The sequence below is a fragment of the Stegastes partitus genome, unplaced genomic scaffold, assembly GCF_000690725.1.
Source record: "Stegastes partitus isolate 25-593 unplaced genomic scaffold, Stegastes_partitus-1.0.2 Scaffold1206, whole genome shotgun sequence".
In the NCBI taxonomy this organism is placed as follows: Eukaryota; Metazoa; Chordata; class Actinopteri; family Pomacentridae; genus Stegastes; species Stegastes partitus.
In genome coordinates, this window is record NW_007578937.1 from 117,414 (window position 1) to 133,136 (window position 15,723).

General features: G+C 43.9%; 1 protein-coding gene across 1 annotated transcript in view; it reads right to left on the minus strand.

Annotated features, from left to right (window-relative positions):
* The window catches only part of adamts10 (ADAM metallopeptidase with thrombospondin type 1 motif, 10), a 53,218-nt gene extending 39,412 nt beyond the window's left edge, over positions 1–13,806 (minus strand). Inside the window, exons 1-2 of the mRNA XM_008297289.1 lie at positions 13,722–13,806; positions 7,166–7,555 (exon numbers count right to left, since the gene is read on the minus strand). Of these exons, the coding sequence (XP_008295511.1) occupies positions 7,166–7,268 (103 nt within the window). The 5' untranslated portion in view covers positions 7,269–7,555; positions 13,722–13,806. The remainder of the gene's footprint in view (positions 1–7,165; positions 7,556–13,721) is intronic.
* Between the last annotated feature and the right edge of the window lie 1,917 nt (positions 13,807–15,723).

Genomic DNA, 15,723 nt, shown 5'->3' on the forward strand with positions numbered 1-15,723 from the left:
AGATTCAATACTTTAAACTACATTTCGACTAAAGGCCCTGTTTTGACCCCTTGTTATTTGCCCTGAACACACATGCGTCCTCCTGTCATCTTAGAAGCTGCCATTTCCACCTGTTACCACCTTTCCTCATCACCACCACTCCTTCTCCCATTAGCTGCCCTTCAGCCAATTTTCTCAGCAAAAATCATTAATTATGCTGCTCATACCACAGCATCTAAACCGCTTTTGTCTCTTGACTGCCTTCTTAGGTTAAAATCTGGTTCTGATCCAAGAGGTTTCTACATTTTGAATTAAGCCTACCTGTTTTGTCTGAGTGTTGTGTTTGTGTCCCTGTTGGGCCACTGAGCTGCTACAGTTCACAAACTGGTCATAAAACAATTCAATGTACAAGTTTAGGAAATAACTAACAAACCACCTGTTGTTGTCTTTACAAAGTCTACACGACGGGCCTTCATTTCTGTTTGCATTTTATCACAGTGGTTAAATAATTACAGCATCTTCATACAGACATGAAAAAGTCCGATAGTTGTTTAACAAATGCTATAAAGTGTGAAGTGTAAAAGTATCGAGGTAACAAAATCCTGTACCAGAAAGACTATGCATTAAATCAAGACCGAGACCATCCATCCATCCATCATCTCTACACCTTAATCCTCACCAGGGTCATGGGGGGCTGGAGTCTATCCCAGGGTGAAGGCAGGTTCACCTGGACAGGTAACCAGTCTATCACAGGGCTACACTTAGAGACAGACAACCAAGCACACTCACATTCACACCTACGGACAATTTAGTCATGCATTGCACAATACAGGACCTCACAGTTGTTTTTATAAGCAGAAGGGAAATTTGGTTCTGAATACATCAGCCAAACCTGTTGCACTGTAAATCCACTGTAATCAATTTGAGAAACCTAAAGGTGTAATCCATGCATGTAGAAGATAGATTCATTTCATATAAATGAGGACTCGACTGACCTGATTACTGTTCACACTAAAGCTTAGGTAACGTAAAGGCTCAGTTTACTGGATAATCCCATACAGCAGAAAAGACAAAAAGGCAAAACCCAATGTTTGTAATGCTGAAACCTGCACATGACATCCATTATCCATGATCAAAACAGCAAAATTAACAAAGCTTAACAACTTCTGAACTGGAGTTGTCAGAGAAATATCTCTTTACAACGCCAGGAAATCCCGTTAATGACTCCTTCAAATGAACTACCACAATGGACATGGAAAACCCCCACGAGCCTCCATTCATCTAACTCGCTCCAAAGCATTGCCTTCCTCTGAGCACTGAGCTGTTTTCCACAACACATCCATCCTGCTCTCACAGATCAAGCAGGTGGTATTAGCATTACCTTTGAAGCACAGGAAAAGCTCCTGGAGAGAGAATGAAGGGAGGGTGTTAATAAAGCAGATATAAGTCACCTCCATGGGAGACATTAATGAGACCTCACACAGAATAAACTGCAATGAGAACCACCAAAACTAATTAGGCTACAGTTTGAAGTAAAGGTTTGAGCGGAAGTGTTTAGAAAAGAGAAAAAACAAACACTTAAGCCTCCACAGGATTTCCATCCAGTCCTTCTTGGTCCTACAGACACCATCTGTCCACACCACATGAGAATTAGGACACATGTAGCTCTTATTGTTTTGATCTAAAGACATGCGAAAAACTGTGACTCCACTATTCACCGTGTCAAATCTGGACGTTACAAACTCAAAACAACCTTAATTAACACCTTCAGTTGGGGGCAGCGAGATCCAAAAGTGGTTAAAACTGTTAGCAATCTCGTTGCTCTGATGGTTTATGTTGTTTCCCCGCAGTAACAGATACACACCAGATGTTAGATCTTAGCAGCAGGGTTATATGGCCGTTGTTTGCTGAATTAAACCATCTAAACACAGCATGTAAAACAGCTTGTTAATCACATCTGGATGGATTCTGTTTGCCAGAACTCAAGACCGTTACATGCGTGGTTGAATACAATGACAATAGCCTCTCTTGCTATCAGAAAATTGTCCATCTAGATTTAATAAGATGTGTTTTGTTTTTTAATCGCTGCTTTCCATCAAGATCCTTCTGCCTGGGCCAACCTGATAAATCTGGTGGGCGAATGCTTCACAGGTAACAAACCAAACAAACCACAAGCATCACTCCTGCTCGGTCTTTTCTAGTAAAGCCTGAGAGTGTAAACTAGGACACACATCCCATCTTTCATCTTACCAGGCAGCACATTTGAAACTGTTAAGCAGGCATCAAAACAAAGAGTGAAACGGCAGCAGTGGAAACGTGTTTGCTAAATTTAACCGGAGAAAACACCCTGACCAGCAGGGTCACATACAGAAGAGTCTGTGCTGATAAATACACCCCTGGTTCTGTTATCGCCAAATGAAAATAGTGGAAGGAAGTACTCTGGATGGAAAGTGGCCCTCCCTCCATGCCAGACACACCTCCACGGCACCTCAGGCCAAACACTGCTGCACTGACTCTTTTGAACTACGGGAGCAGGAGGAACCTGTAATTAGTTATTTTTATATGTTTTATATGTCATGTTTATGTGCCTTTTTGTGTCTCTCATGTCTTTCTTCTGTATGCAGAGTGGGTGGCCCACACAGAGAAGAGATAAATACACACAGCCAGGAGTGTGTGGACAACCCATTCATATGCTTTGTGTCCTTTCTGGCTATTTTCATGGTTTGAGCAGAACCCATTTGTTCCAGGTGAAGATGTGGTGGGGTGGGAGGCAGGCTGTTTCAAACTGAATCAAATAAATGCCTCCCGACTATTCTTGCACATTTAAAACTTGTAGCACACGAGCAAACAACTCAGACGTCCCCGAACCACCACTAACAGCTCAAACTACTGCGGCGGCCGTGAAGATGAGGATGGAGTCGTGAAATTCAAATAAAAGAAATCGGAATATTACAGCAGACTATTTTAGGCAATACTGCCGTTCCAGCATTGCAGCAACAATTTGCGGTCGACCTTTTTTTGTTTGCTAACGTGACGACGCCAGATGCATGAAGAAAACGACTTTTTGAGTTTGGTGTGGAAGAATTTGACTGGAGCCCTGACCTCAACCCCGTCCAAGCCCCTTTGGACGAACTGGAAAGTCGACTGCAAGCCAGGTCTTATCGTCCAACATCATTGCCAGACTCCAATAATGCTCTTGTGGCTGAATGAGATCAAATCCCTGCAGCCAGATTCCTAAATCTTGCAGAAAGCCTTTCTCGAGAAGTGGAGACGATTAGCAGCAGTGATTCTGGAATAAGATGCTATCAGATCACATTTGGGCCTAATGTTGGGTGTCCATGTAGTTTTGGTGGTAAATCAAGAAGCGTTGATAGAATTAATCAATGGTGATGCTCATTCCAAATACAAGAAAAGACTGGATTACTTTTATATTATTATTAATCTTTGTCTGTGCTTTTCAATACAATTAAGACAACTGACTGATTAACTTTAATCAGCCTTTATAAAGCTGATATGCACAGATGAGCAGGTAGATTCTGTATCGTTAAATACAACTCATGTTAATTCATAACAATAGGTTACTTTGTGTGCGTGTTTTTTTAAATGTACGACAAGAGAGGCATAAAAAAAAGGTGCTTAAAAAGCCTGAAGCTCTCAGTGCAGCATGTCTCCATAGTTGTGCTCCTTTTCTTTCCAAACAAACACGGACACACTAACAAAATATACTGCACACAGCTGGACACCGAGTAAACCAGCAAACACAGGATGTATTCTTATGTTTCTAGTCAGGTTAGTATTATTTCATTTGCTTTTGTTAAGAGTTTCTAACAAAATGGTTCTCATGTGTGTTCAGATATAAGCCAAGGTCTGGACAAGACTCAAGACTATGGTTCATGGTGAAAATCCCACCTTAGAATTCAAGAGCTGTATGAAAACAAGAAAGATCAAATTCACTGTGAGGATTTCTAGTTAATGCTGCACCAACAGCTGCTTTGGACAACAAGCTGAAACATTTACCGCATTATACAGATGTGATCGTTACGACACCTGCTGCTTACACATCAAGTACGAGGTGAGTCAGTAAAGTTTCAGGACTGGTGTCACCAAAGATATAAATCAAACCCAAACTACAAACTACCAGTTTTCCCCTTCAGACGATCAACCAGCACGTCTACAGAGATCCTGCAGCGTTTGCTTCGTTCAGAGAAGAGGCAGAGTTGTGTCAGGACCAGTGGAGGCTGCTTCACCATGACAACCTGCTCACAGCGCCCTGAGCATCCCACAGGTCCTGGCTGAGAAGAACATCTCCGTGCTGGAGCAACCTCCCTACTCACCCCACCTGGCTCCGTGGGGTTGGTTCCTCTTCCCCAAGCTCAAGGGGGTCATCAAGGAGACCCGTTTAGAAGACGTGGACGACATCAAGATGGCTGTGAGGACGGAGCTGAGAGGATCCTGAAGAATCCTTCCAGGAGTGCATGACGGCGTGAAGAGAAGGCTGGAGAAGTGGTTAGACTCCAGGAGGATTACTTGGAAGGGGAAAACTGGTAATTTGAATTTGAAATATATCTTTTGTGACACCAGTCTTGGAACTTTTCGGACACACCTCGTAGACACAACACAACATCCGTTTCCATTTGGAGTCGTGTGTCTGTCCGCCTATTGAATGCTATCTCTCCTTTTAGCTCTACTTTTGGTCTCCTCCAACTCCTGCAGAAACATCTGTCAGTTTAGCTGCTGAACACTACACAGCATTCAGAAGCTAGTCGCTAACCTGCTCTGCCTGTCTGTTGTTCCTGAGTGAGGAGCGCACAATGAGTCACTGAAAGTTTTTTCTTCACCTTTTTTAAAAAATAGTCGTCTGCCACTGTTGGAAATGATGTTGATGAGAGCAGCGAGAGTGAACCAAGACTAAAGCTGCAGGCCAGAAAATCTAAACAATGAGGTAAGAAAGCGCTGAAATGCTCCTCAAAGCTGAATGGAATTGCACGGTTGGCTGATAATCGGTTGTGGGGTTTATCACCGCAAGGAACTCCTTTCACATCACACAAAGTCCTCGAACTCATGTTAATGAAAAATACTGACTGCTAAAGGTTCCTGTACCTGTGGAAAACCAAGTCCCCGAGGGGAAAGGCCACGTCAGGGATTGAGAGGTGGGTTATTTAGAGGAAGTAGTGGCAGACTATTAGAGACAGATGGCTGTCAGGGGTCAGAGGTTAAGTTTAGGAAATACACAATCACAGCCTTGTTCTGGGTGATGAGACTCGGACTCTCGGGGAATTTATGTCTTTTCCTTTCGGGGGATTTCAGTCGCTCCAGCTTCAGCGTGAAGAGAGAGGCTGTGTGGTGAGGGGCGAGGGGGGCGGGCACGTGGCTGTGGCACGGCAACATGATTTGTAGAAGCAGAGTTCAAGTTCAGAGAGTCCAGACCTGCAGGCCTGGAGTGTGCCTCAGCCGGTCCGACAGCCGGGTCAGACCCGAAACCTTTTCTACAGCTCATTTCAGCCGACTTCTTCTAATCTGAGCACTGTGCATGCGAGTTATACGTGAAAACAATTACAGCAACTATAAAACACATTGCGATCCTTTAAATATTTAAACTCCTGACGTATCACGACATCGTCACATTATTGTCAAATTATTTATTTTGAATTTCTAAGGTTGGCAAGTGTGGAGAGTTTTTTTTTTACTTGACTGAAATGAAAAACAGATTTCACTCTGGGAACCTCCTCTATAAAATACATTAATGTAACACCGCTCTCAAAGACTGAAAATCATTAAAGCAGCCCACAGAAGCCGGGATCACAGACAATAAACCAATGATGTTTTCCCACTATTTAGAAAGGAATACGAGTCGTGTTGGTAGTAGTGTCTCTAATTAAAACACAGGTCTCTGACACTGGCACGATGATGAAAACAAACCCCTTGTTATCTATGCCAGCTTTAGACCTGCTCAGGTTTAGGAGGTGAAGGCAGCTGAACACGGCTGTTTTCTGGTGGTTCAGGGTGAACATACGTTTCTATAATAACTCTACTATTACTATACAATAACTACAAAACTGAAAAACAGCCGAGACAACTTTTAATAAACAAAATGTAAACAGCTCTGATTATTAGATATGATTCTAAAGTTAAAGCCATAACATCAAAACCACCTCATATTGTGTAGATCAGCCTGGTAGCAGCTAAACGGCTACACAAGGCCTGTAGATGTCCTGTGTGGCACCAACACAGGAACAGCACATCCTGGAAGTTGTGAGATGGTGCCTCAGTGGATCTCACTCGTTTTTATGCTCGATCCGATCGCAATCGAGGGGAACTGTAAAGCCAGTGTCAACACCTTGAATTCCTTGTCATGTTCCTCAAGCTATTCCTAAACAATGTTTGCAGGGTGACGGGGATTCGAGCATTATCCTGCTGAGAGAGACCTCTGCCATCAGGAAACATCGCTGGCATCAACATGTGCACATGGTCTGCAACATTATTCAGGTGGATGTCAAAATATCATCCGTATGAATACAAGGACCCGGAGTATCCCAGCAGAACTTTGCCTACAGCATCACACTGCCTCCACATCCTGCTGCCATCTCTGCCCAAAGCAAACCATGCACACATCAAGCCCACAGTCAGCATTATGGGAAAGAAAATGTGATTCATCAGACCGGGCCACCTTCTTCCATTGCTCCATGTTCCAGACACTCACATGGTCATTGTAGGTACCTCAGACGATGCATATCCGTCTAGTGGTTGATAACCCCTAAAAAGCAGTTTCTGAAAAACAGTGCTGCATATTTTGTTTTGTTTTTCTCCATGAAAATAATCCCGTCTTGCCTTAAAATGGCTGACATGTAACTCTACACCTTCTATAGAATGCACAGATGCATGAAGTCCCAGACTCAGTTTCGTCATGGTGCCTTTACATCTTTAGGTTCATTACACCAGCTACAAAAAACCACATCTTGCTCTCTCTATCTATTGTACTAATTTTAGTGTTGTTTGTCAAAGAACTTTACTATCTCACAATATATTTTAATGCTGAAATACAGAATTACATAAACCATCACTGACTATTTTATCCCCTCTGGTTTATCTGAGATGGACAAAACACAAACATCCTCTGAGAACTCGGATGTTTTCCTGTGAAAGTGGCCACAGCAGACGTTCTGTTTCACACTCGGGTTCATCTCACCTTGTGACTGAGCAAAATCATCTTTGTGACCTCCTGCGACCTCGGTGGCAACCATGACCACGATGACAGTGCAGACCAGACCAGTCCTCCATAGCGTCTCCATGGTTACTACAGTAGTCGCTATAGTAACAGAATTCAGTGCAGTGGTCCCCGGGCCTCTGTCCCAACATGTCTCCTGCCCTCTCGGATGCCCCGTTGCCTAGCAGTGGGACGGCTCAGCGCTCTGTTGGGCCATGGCTGAGGGAAGATCTGAGAGTCAGCAGCAGCTACAGTGTCGGTCAGCGAGTGGTGATGGATCCTGGAGAAGTCCTCATAGGAGTAGAAAGCACCTGGATGGATCTCTCAAGGGGGTTCGACAGCAGCGGTGGGTCTACGCTCCTCTCTGCTGCCCTGTGGAAGAGAAACTGTTCAGTAACTACAGGAGGAAGGCCAGGAAAGGGAGTGAAAGGGAGGGGAGAGACAGATTTAGGCTCAAAGAGGAGGGAGGAACAAGGGAGACATAGTGAAACACAGACAGAGCGAGAGCATGAGATCCCATTGACCCATGCAGTTCCCAGTCTAACAAGACAAATCTACCCAGTTCATATTCAAGGACCGCCCAGTCCTGTATTGTTTCTTCAGATAATCAATCTTGGCTTTAGCGAGGGGCATGCACCCTGTCTTTCACTCTGATGACCAGAGACAACAGTAAGTCCCAACCTGGGGCCCCTGAGGACCCACACTTTAAGCTGCCTGCCCACCGGAAAGAGTTCAAACACAAAGGAAGCCATTGATCTTGTAAAAAAGCTGTGCTTAATGCCCAAACAGGGCTTGAAGTGGGTATTATGTCAGAGGGTCTGGGGGTAAAATGAGCCAATTTGAGAGGAGCAGCAGGTTGCCATCACCGCTACGCTGGCTGACTCTGGTGGTTGGTTGTACGGCTGAGTGATTTGCTGGCTGGCTGCCTGACTGTGCAGCTTACTAATTGGCCAGCGTCCTGTGTAGCAGACTGATGGAATGAGTGTCTATACGAAGCTTGTTTACATCTGAGCCACAGAGTACCATAATAAATATACCCCGACACAACATATCGACAGATAATGCAGTATAACAATAAAAACAAGCAATCCTGATGTGATCCCTTGGATTATTGTAACCAAGATACACACTGAAGAGCTTCACATTTGGAAAGTCTCCTTTTCAGTGCTCCTGGTCGACAAACTATGAAGTTACTTTCCTTATAAATGATCTCAAACCAGGTTTGCCATTTCTCTCTTGGAATTTCTTGTTTCTTATCTGCCAACTTGCAGTGAACACCGATAACAAGAGATCTGAAATAAGGTGATAGTGACTGACATATTGGCGAACCTCCAGTGACAGTCATTGCAAAAGTTAGAATAAGGACTTCATTTACTTTACAAAGCTGAAGGTGCTTTACAGTGAAAGAAGGAACAAAAATCCAAAGTGTCAAAGATCCAAAGAGACATGTTGTTTTGAATAATCTAACTAAAAGAACTCCTTTGAGATTAAAAATGACTTCATCATGAGTATATCCAGAATATTAATCCAAAAACAATTCAATAAAATCATTATTAAACCCCAAAAACTCTGTGTGTCAATGGTATAAATTTAGATTTTTTTCCCCATGAAAACAATCCCTTCCTGCCGTAAATTGGCCTCGATGTTACTCTAAACTGTTGCTTCCTCTTGAATGTGCAGATCTATGAAGTCCCTACATCTCTCTCCACCCATCTGCAGCTCAAACACACCAGCTCACCTACGACTCTGCTCAATCACCACAAAACTACTTAATGCTGCACAATGCACAGTTGCAATACTACAGTAATTCCGCCATGCATGCTCAAACCGGAAACCAATTCTTAAGAAGAAGAATGATAGGGAAGGGCCCACTGTACAGGCTGACAGGACCGCTTCCTTTGGCCATTTTGTTGTTGCTCTGAATAAAAACCTTGGAAGTCTGAATCTTAGTGTTTGAGTTATCATCAGTACACTATAGTTTCAGTTTGGAAACGCTCAGCTATGGTGCTTATTTTACTATTTCACTCTTGATCTGTCTTCCAGCTTGTAAAAAAAAAAAAACACCATACAGACATGGTGAAATGGTAAAACTCTAGATTTTTATACGCAGTCTGTGTTTCAGTCTGGGGCTGAACAATGAATTGATTTCAAATTGAAATCGCAATATAAAGCAATGCAATTAGAAAATGAGAAAGGCTGTGGTTTAGGATACACATTATGTGTCTGACCCAGGGTTTTTTGTTTTCATGATATAAACTTCGTGTAACTTGGTTGCAGATCCTGAGATGCTGCTCCGGAGCCACGGATGACCTGCTTGTGTCAATGCCTGATAGTTTACAGAAATTTTCTTTAAATCTATTACACAGTAAATATTAAACTAAAGCTTTACAAGATAACATTACAAATCGCAACTACATATTTTCCTCAAATCACCCGGTCTTAGTTCGGACTGAGACTCAGGTTTGCTCGTGTCTAACTCCTCGGAACCACATTTCTCTGATTCAGCTTCAACCTCAGTTTAAGTCTAGTGACAAAAAGCTTTACACACATACAGTAGTACTCAACAGAACCCATAAAGAGCCTCTTCTTTAATTTCAGCATCACAGGACATAACAAAGGACACATCAGGACACACAGTGGTGCATCGTCTGCATAGTGCTGCACAAAGCCAGTTTTTTGCAGCTAGCAGATGATAATTATTATTTCATACCGAGAGAACTGAACGTTAACTGCTGAATGTAAAGACTACAGCGTTTGTGTGGCAGCACCCACATGATGATCATTTGGAGACAGTTCAGCCAGCCAGAGATCACAAATTTAAATCTTGGCGAGGAGAATTCTGCTCATTTTCCACTCTACTAATTAGGCTGTCCTGGGTTATAAATAAACCCAGAGTTCCTTTTTAATTGAGCACTGTTCCCCTTTGAGCTAGTTCTTTTTTTTTTTTACTTTGCGACCAACATAGAGCAAGTGTGCTTTATAATAACAACGGAAAATGACTTCCTCAGACCCACAGTACCCATTACAAAAACAGACCGGGGCCAGGATCAGGAGTCACATTTTCATGGGTGCCCTTTTCGTCGACTTGAGTTTCCTGGCTACAGATTGCAGTGTCAGCTAAAACCCAACCGGCGCTATCCTCTCCAGTAAAGTCTGCCCACCCAGTTCACTCTTGTCCCAGCCTACCCTCCCACCAGCCCTCCATCCCTCCCTCAGAGCCGTCTGGGGAGGGAAGAGCGAGCGGAGACGCCACACTGGCCCAGATGGCTGGCGGCTAACCAACTGCAGCCAAAGGTAATCGGAGGCAGATGGGAAACCTTTTGGTGACGAGAGCAGGGGGAACAAGGTGCCTCCTGAAAAGAGGAGGGAAAAAAAAAAAAAAAAAAAAACAAGTGCAAAACCCGAGGGGAATGAAAGAGAGACAGCAGAGTGTAAGCTATTCAAGCCAGCTGGGAGAACCATTCTTGAGTGTTAATACCCTTAAACCGAGTGTGGAGGAATGAGTTGAAAAGGTTCCTAATGCGCCTCTCGCTCCATTTCAAACAGCAACGGGCAGGTACAGTAAAAGGAGAGCTTGCTTTAAAAACACTGAGGGGTCTTTGTACTGTTGCAGCTTCCCTCATATGTGGAACAACTAAAAGTCTTTCTCTCTTCCCCTCCCTCAGGCTTTCTCCCAGTCATTTCCTGCACAAGCCAAACTCCCCTCCATTTTCATTACTTCTTCTGCTCCCGCTCTCAATTTATTATGGGGTTATTAAACTTGCAGCTTGATATCAAGTGCTTTTCATTACCACTAACTCTCCGCTTGTTTATTTAAACCAGAAAAAGAGGCAGAGAAAGGACCCCCCCCTCCTCCAGCGCTGTCCCTTGGTGCTTTTTAAAGCAAAGCTGCTTAAAAAGATCTGTGGACGGCCTTCAGCGTGCATGCACCGCCTTGCACAGCTTTCCCGGTAAATTATTACGCCATTGCAAACCCCACAGAAACACAGCCAAATTAAGAGCGAGCTGTCTCGCAGAGGTGATGGCGTTGTACATCTTCCTGAGGTCTGTTGTGCAAAACTTTCCCTCTGGGCTGTATCACTTCAGCGAAATAAAAAACGTATGTCTGTCAGCAGGCCAAGTGAGCACATACACCGACTCTCCGCTCAGTGTTTTGCTTGGATGGGCCACGAGTATCCAGCATATAGCCGCAATCACGGCCAAGGGGGGAAAGCGGTCCGAGCTGCAGACAGGCCACACAACTTCCAACGCTATCACAATTTGCAAGAGAAGAAAGTGGGGGGAAAGAAAGGGGGCCGTTGTTAACAAGAGAGAGAGAGAAAAGCTGGACTGCTCGGGATAATTAGGTGGGAATTTAAGAGTGGGCCAAATTTGCAATGTAATCAAGCCAGTGGACGCATTCTGACAAGTCTTTTTTTTAATTTGTCATCTACTAGTGATCATTGACTTTTCATGTGGGATGTACAGTGAATGTTGTTGTTGTTGTTGTTTTTTAAATACTGTAGCTAACTATGCTGTCCTTGTCTGTAAGTGTTGCCAGGGAGAGTGGAGCTATCCGAAAACTAGCACACTAATCAAAGCCATATGACCGGCTCAAAGTAAAGTCTGTGTGGAGCGAACAGATGCTAAGTGTCCCTCAGCTTAGCTTCAAGTCTAGCACTCCCCCTCTCACACACACACACTAACACACACACACACACTGTCTGCACTTTGATCAGGGAGTAGCTCATGAATCAGCTTTAGGTTCAGTTTATTATTTCATTAAACCGGCGGTGCGGCTTCTCTTTTCTAATAAGGCCGTGAGGCAGCGAGATCAAATGGCTCGTAAGACCAATGTCACAAGTCAGACGCAGCGTTTTCACTCTGCAACTGCAGAGCTCGCTGGAAAAAGAAAGAAGTATGTATAGATTCAAGCAGATCTCCACACGTAACCCTGAACAGGTGAGAGAAAGGACTGGAGGGGTTGGGTGGGTGGATGGTGGTGGTGGTGGTGGAGGAGGAGGGGGGATATATATCTCAGACTAAACTCTCCGTCTGGTACAAAGACAGAAAGAGAAAGAGGCAGGCATTCCTTTCTCAATTTCCCCAAATAAACAGTGTGCAGATGAAAAGTGGGAACATAAACAGGCCGGAGAACCTCGGATGTGCTCCCCTCACTCTCAAAATGTGCCTCTCCAGTCTGAAACAATATTTAGTGAGAGAGAGAGAGAGAGGGAGAGAGGGTGAGAGAGGGAGAGAGAGAGGGAGAGCTGACTCGACACAAAGTGAGTCGGCCAGCAGCAGCAGCAGCAGCACACATGCTGGTGGACGTTTTCTGTCTTCATCATATTCATTTCAGTGCACTTTTTATCTGCAAACAGCCTTAAAACACCCAAAACACTAATCCCACTGTCACATAAGACAAACAAAAAGAAACTAATCCAAACATTAGAGATCCAGAAGTGTTTTTTTGTGATTACTGCTTGAAAAATGATGATCACAGTTGTTGCCAGTTTTATTTTCGCTCCTCTTGTGAGTCACAAACAGCTCCAGAGGTGTGTGAGGGATGCACGACTACAACACAACAAAGTAGTAGACATGATGTGGTCTCTGTCTCTGTTAATGTCTCTGTGAGATGCAGCTGGCATCAGTTCCCCAAACTGTAAGATTCACACAGACACTGACGGATTTCTAGATGGGAAAAATAAAAATACTGCTTTAAATCGAGGTGTGAGACGAGTTAACCTGAGAGAACAAACCCAAGAAATGACGATCTGCATCATTTGCAACCTCCAAATGTCACAAATATAATCTAGGATCTAAATGTGGCCAAACAGAAATATAAATATAGCAACAGGTTTGCCAAAAATAGACCAAAACAGAAGGACAACACAAGCAGACACCTGCAGTGGAAATGACTCATCCATCATTTCTGCTGCTCAGTGAGGGAACACAGATTGTCATGCGTGTGCCTGCATGTCATTCAGCTAAACGCTGCACATCTGCTCGTCTAAAAATTCAGCTTTTTCATTGCAAGCCCTACAAGATATGTTACATACAGGCTGGTTGAAACGCTTGCTGTGATAATTGCATAATCACTTCTGAGACCTGTTGCAGAGTGACTGCAGCAGGGACCGACAGCGAGCTGCTCCCCCAGCTGGTAGGGGACACAATGCCAGCCTTCAGCTCGTGTACCTGATGTCTGCTGACAGCCACATCATCCCCACGCTGACAGGCCTGTCATCAGCCCGCGAGCAGATCTCAGCCACAAGCAGGAGCTCCTCATGAGCAGAACAGCAAACCAGTGGCTGAGATTTTAGGAACAATGCAATCGCACAAGACAACATGAAGCCCACAGAGGTGCACCTCCTGATCTGCTGACAGCACAGTGCCTGACTGGCAGATGAAGTAAGGCGGCATTCAGAGCCCCTGCAGGAGTATCTGTGGAGGAAGGAGCGAGCCACAGCTGACAAGCTTCCAGCATCATGTCAAGGGAAGTCGTTTTCTTCCAGAGCCGTGCATGAAAACTCAGAGAGAGTATCCGGGCTAGCTGACCTACCTTCCCGTGTCCCCTTGTAGAAGTGTCCGCAGTGAGTGTGTCCTCTGTCCTCAGCAGCGGAGAGCAGAGGAGGCGGCGCCGGCGGTGGACTGAGGAGACTCAACTTCTTCCACTTCCACAACCAGGGAGCCGCAGACACGCGTCAAGTTAGCCGCTGCGAGAGCAAAACAAGGGCGGTCGTACTTTCAAAATAAAAGGGTTTGATGTAAAACAGAAGGTTTATAATCTGGATTAGTGACATGGCTCAATCTCAGTCATGAATCTTAAACCTTTGGACACTGTTTTATTTGTAATGATGAATATAACTGTGAGCTGCATGTTAAGGTTACGTGGCCTTCACTTTCTGTAAAACGTGACAAACACTGGATTTTATTTATATTTAAGTTTTTCTTTTCACCGCCTTACGTTGCCTCATTACTGTCTTTCAGTCTCAGGCTTTACCATACACTCTTGAATTACTGCATTGCAGGTGCCAGCTGTTTTTACTGAGCGTGCATAATCCAGTTTTGCAACCTGCAACCTTGAACAGCAGCACAACACCTGAGGCTGGACTCAGTCGCTCAGCTGCTCTGTCATGCCTCAGTGTACGATGAGTTTAAATAAAGGTTGTATTCATTTTGTTGACCCTTTATAAGTCACTGATGCATTAACAGCCGGACCACCAAATATATTTTGGTCTGTTTTTGTTTCTTCTCTTTGCACGTGCTCACACTGACCCGTAGAGTTTGTGACCGGTGATGGTGCTCAAACTGCAGTCACATTTACTGAACAGTGTTTGAATGTTCACTGAGCTGAGATCTTATCAGTCTTCTTTTATTAAAGAAGTGAATCCTGCAGATTTTACTGCTTTATGGAAGAACTTTAGGACTTTACTTCAGCTTTCTTGTATGTGCCTGAACTGAAAATACAAAAACAAGCAGTAATAATGCAAAATATAAATAAGTATGTTCAAAGCTTGATCACGAAAATAATTCAGAAGCTTGTGATTTCTGCGTCTTTTTCAAGACAGTTTTTTCAAATGTTCTGTTGTGTTTATTGTTAGTTCAAACACAAAAGGAAACGCCTTCTTTCATGCTCAACGTCGTAATAATTATAAGCTTTCCGCCTCAGTTCAATCAACTCTCTTAGGATACTGAACACTTGAATTCGTTAGTCAGATCTGGATGGGAGTTGACCTGATGGTAGACCAGCTGGAGATGGTTTGTTGAGCCATTCAAGATCACCCAGACAGAAACGAAATGTCCATGCTCTTATTTTGCAGGAGGACGTGTCGCTCTGCCGGTTTGTGTTGCCTGTTTTTGGGTGACTTGATTCAGCAGGATCCTGCTGACTGGCTGCCAAATCTGCGACTCCAAGGAAGCAGCTGCAGCCGGTGAGGTGGGGGTGGTGTGTGTGTGTTCGTGTGTGTGTTCGTGTGTGTGGGCTGTGGGGGTCGGAGGCTTTCTATCCTGTCATTGGTTGGGTGCTGTGGGTGCTGCTGCACAGGTGCTGCAGGATGGATGTCAGTATCCGTCATAATGAGTGTTGAGACGCTGGATCACATAAAAACACACAGAAACACACAGTTATACAGAGAAACTAAAGCTTAGAAAATGTACTTTAAAGAAAACATTTTTTTGTAAGAAAATATCACTTCTTTTCCACTTTAGCAAACTGCTAAATGTGAGGCTAAAGCTAGTTAGCGTCCTCACTTAGCTCAAAGAGTTAACCAACTGTCCTGCCACCATCTAAAGTTGAAAACACATCCAAAACTCACTACCTCACATGTTTTATAAGTGTAAAAAGCATAATTCACCTTTTCAGACAGCGCTCTGGACTATTTCTTGGTTAGCTCGCTAAGGTTTCTGGTCCGTATGCTATGCTAAGCTAATATGTAGCTTCATATTTATGGCATAGGTGTGATAGTGGTGACAGTTTTTAAGTGTATGTCGTAATTAGTTGAACAAATTCCTTAAACAAACTATATTTAAAACATAAGGCCTATTTATAATGATGTACTTGA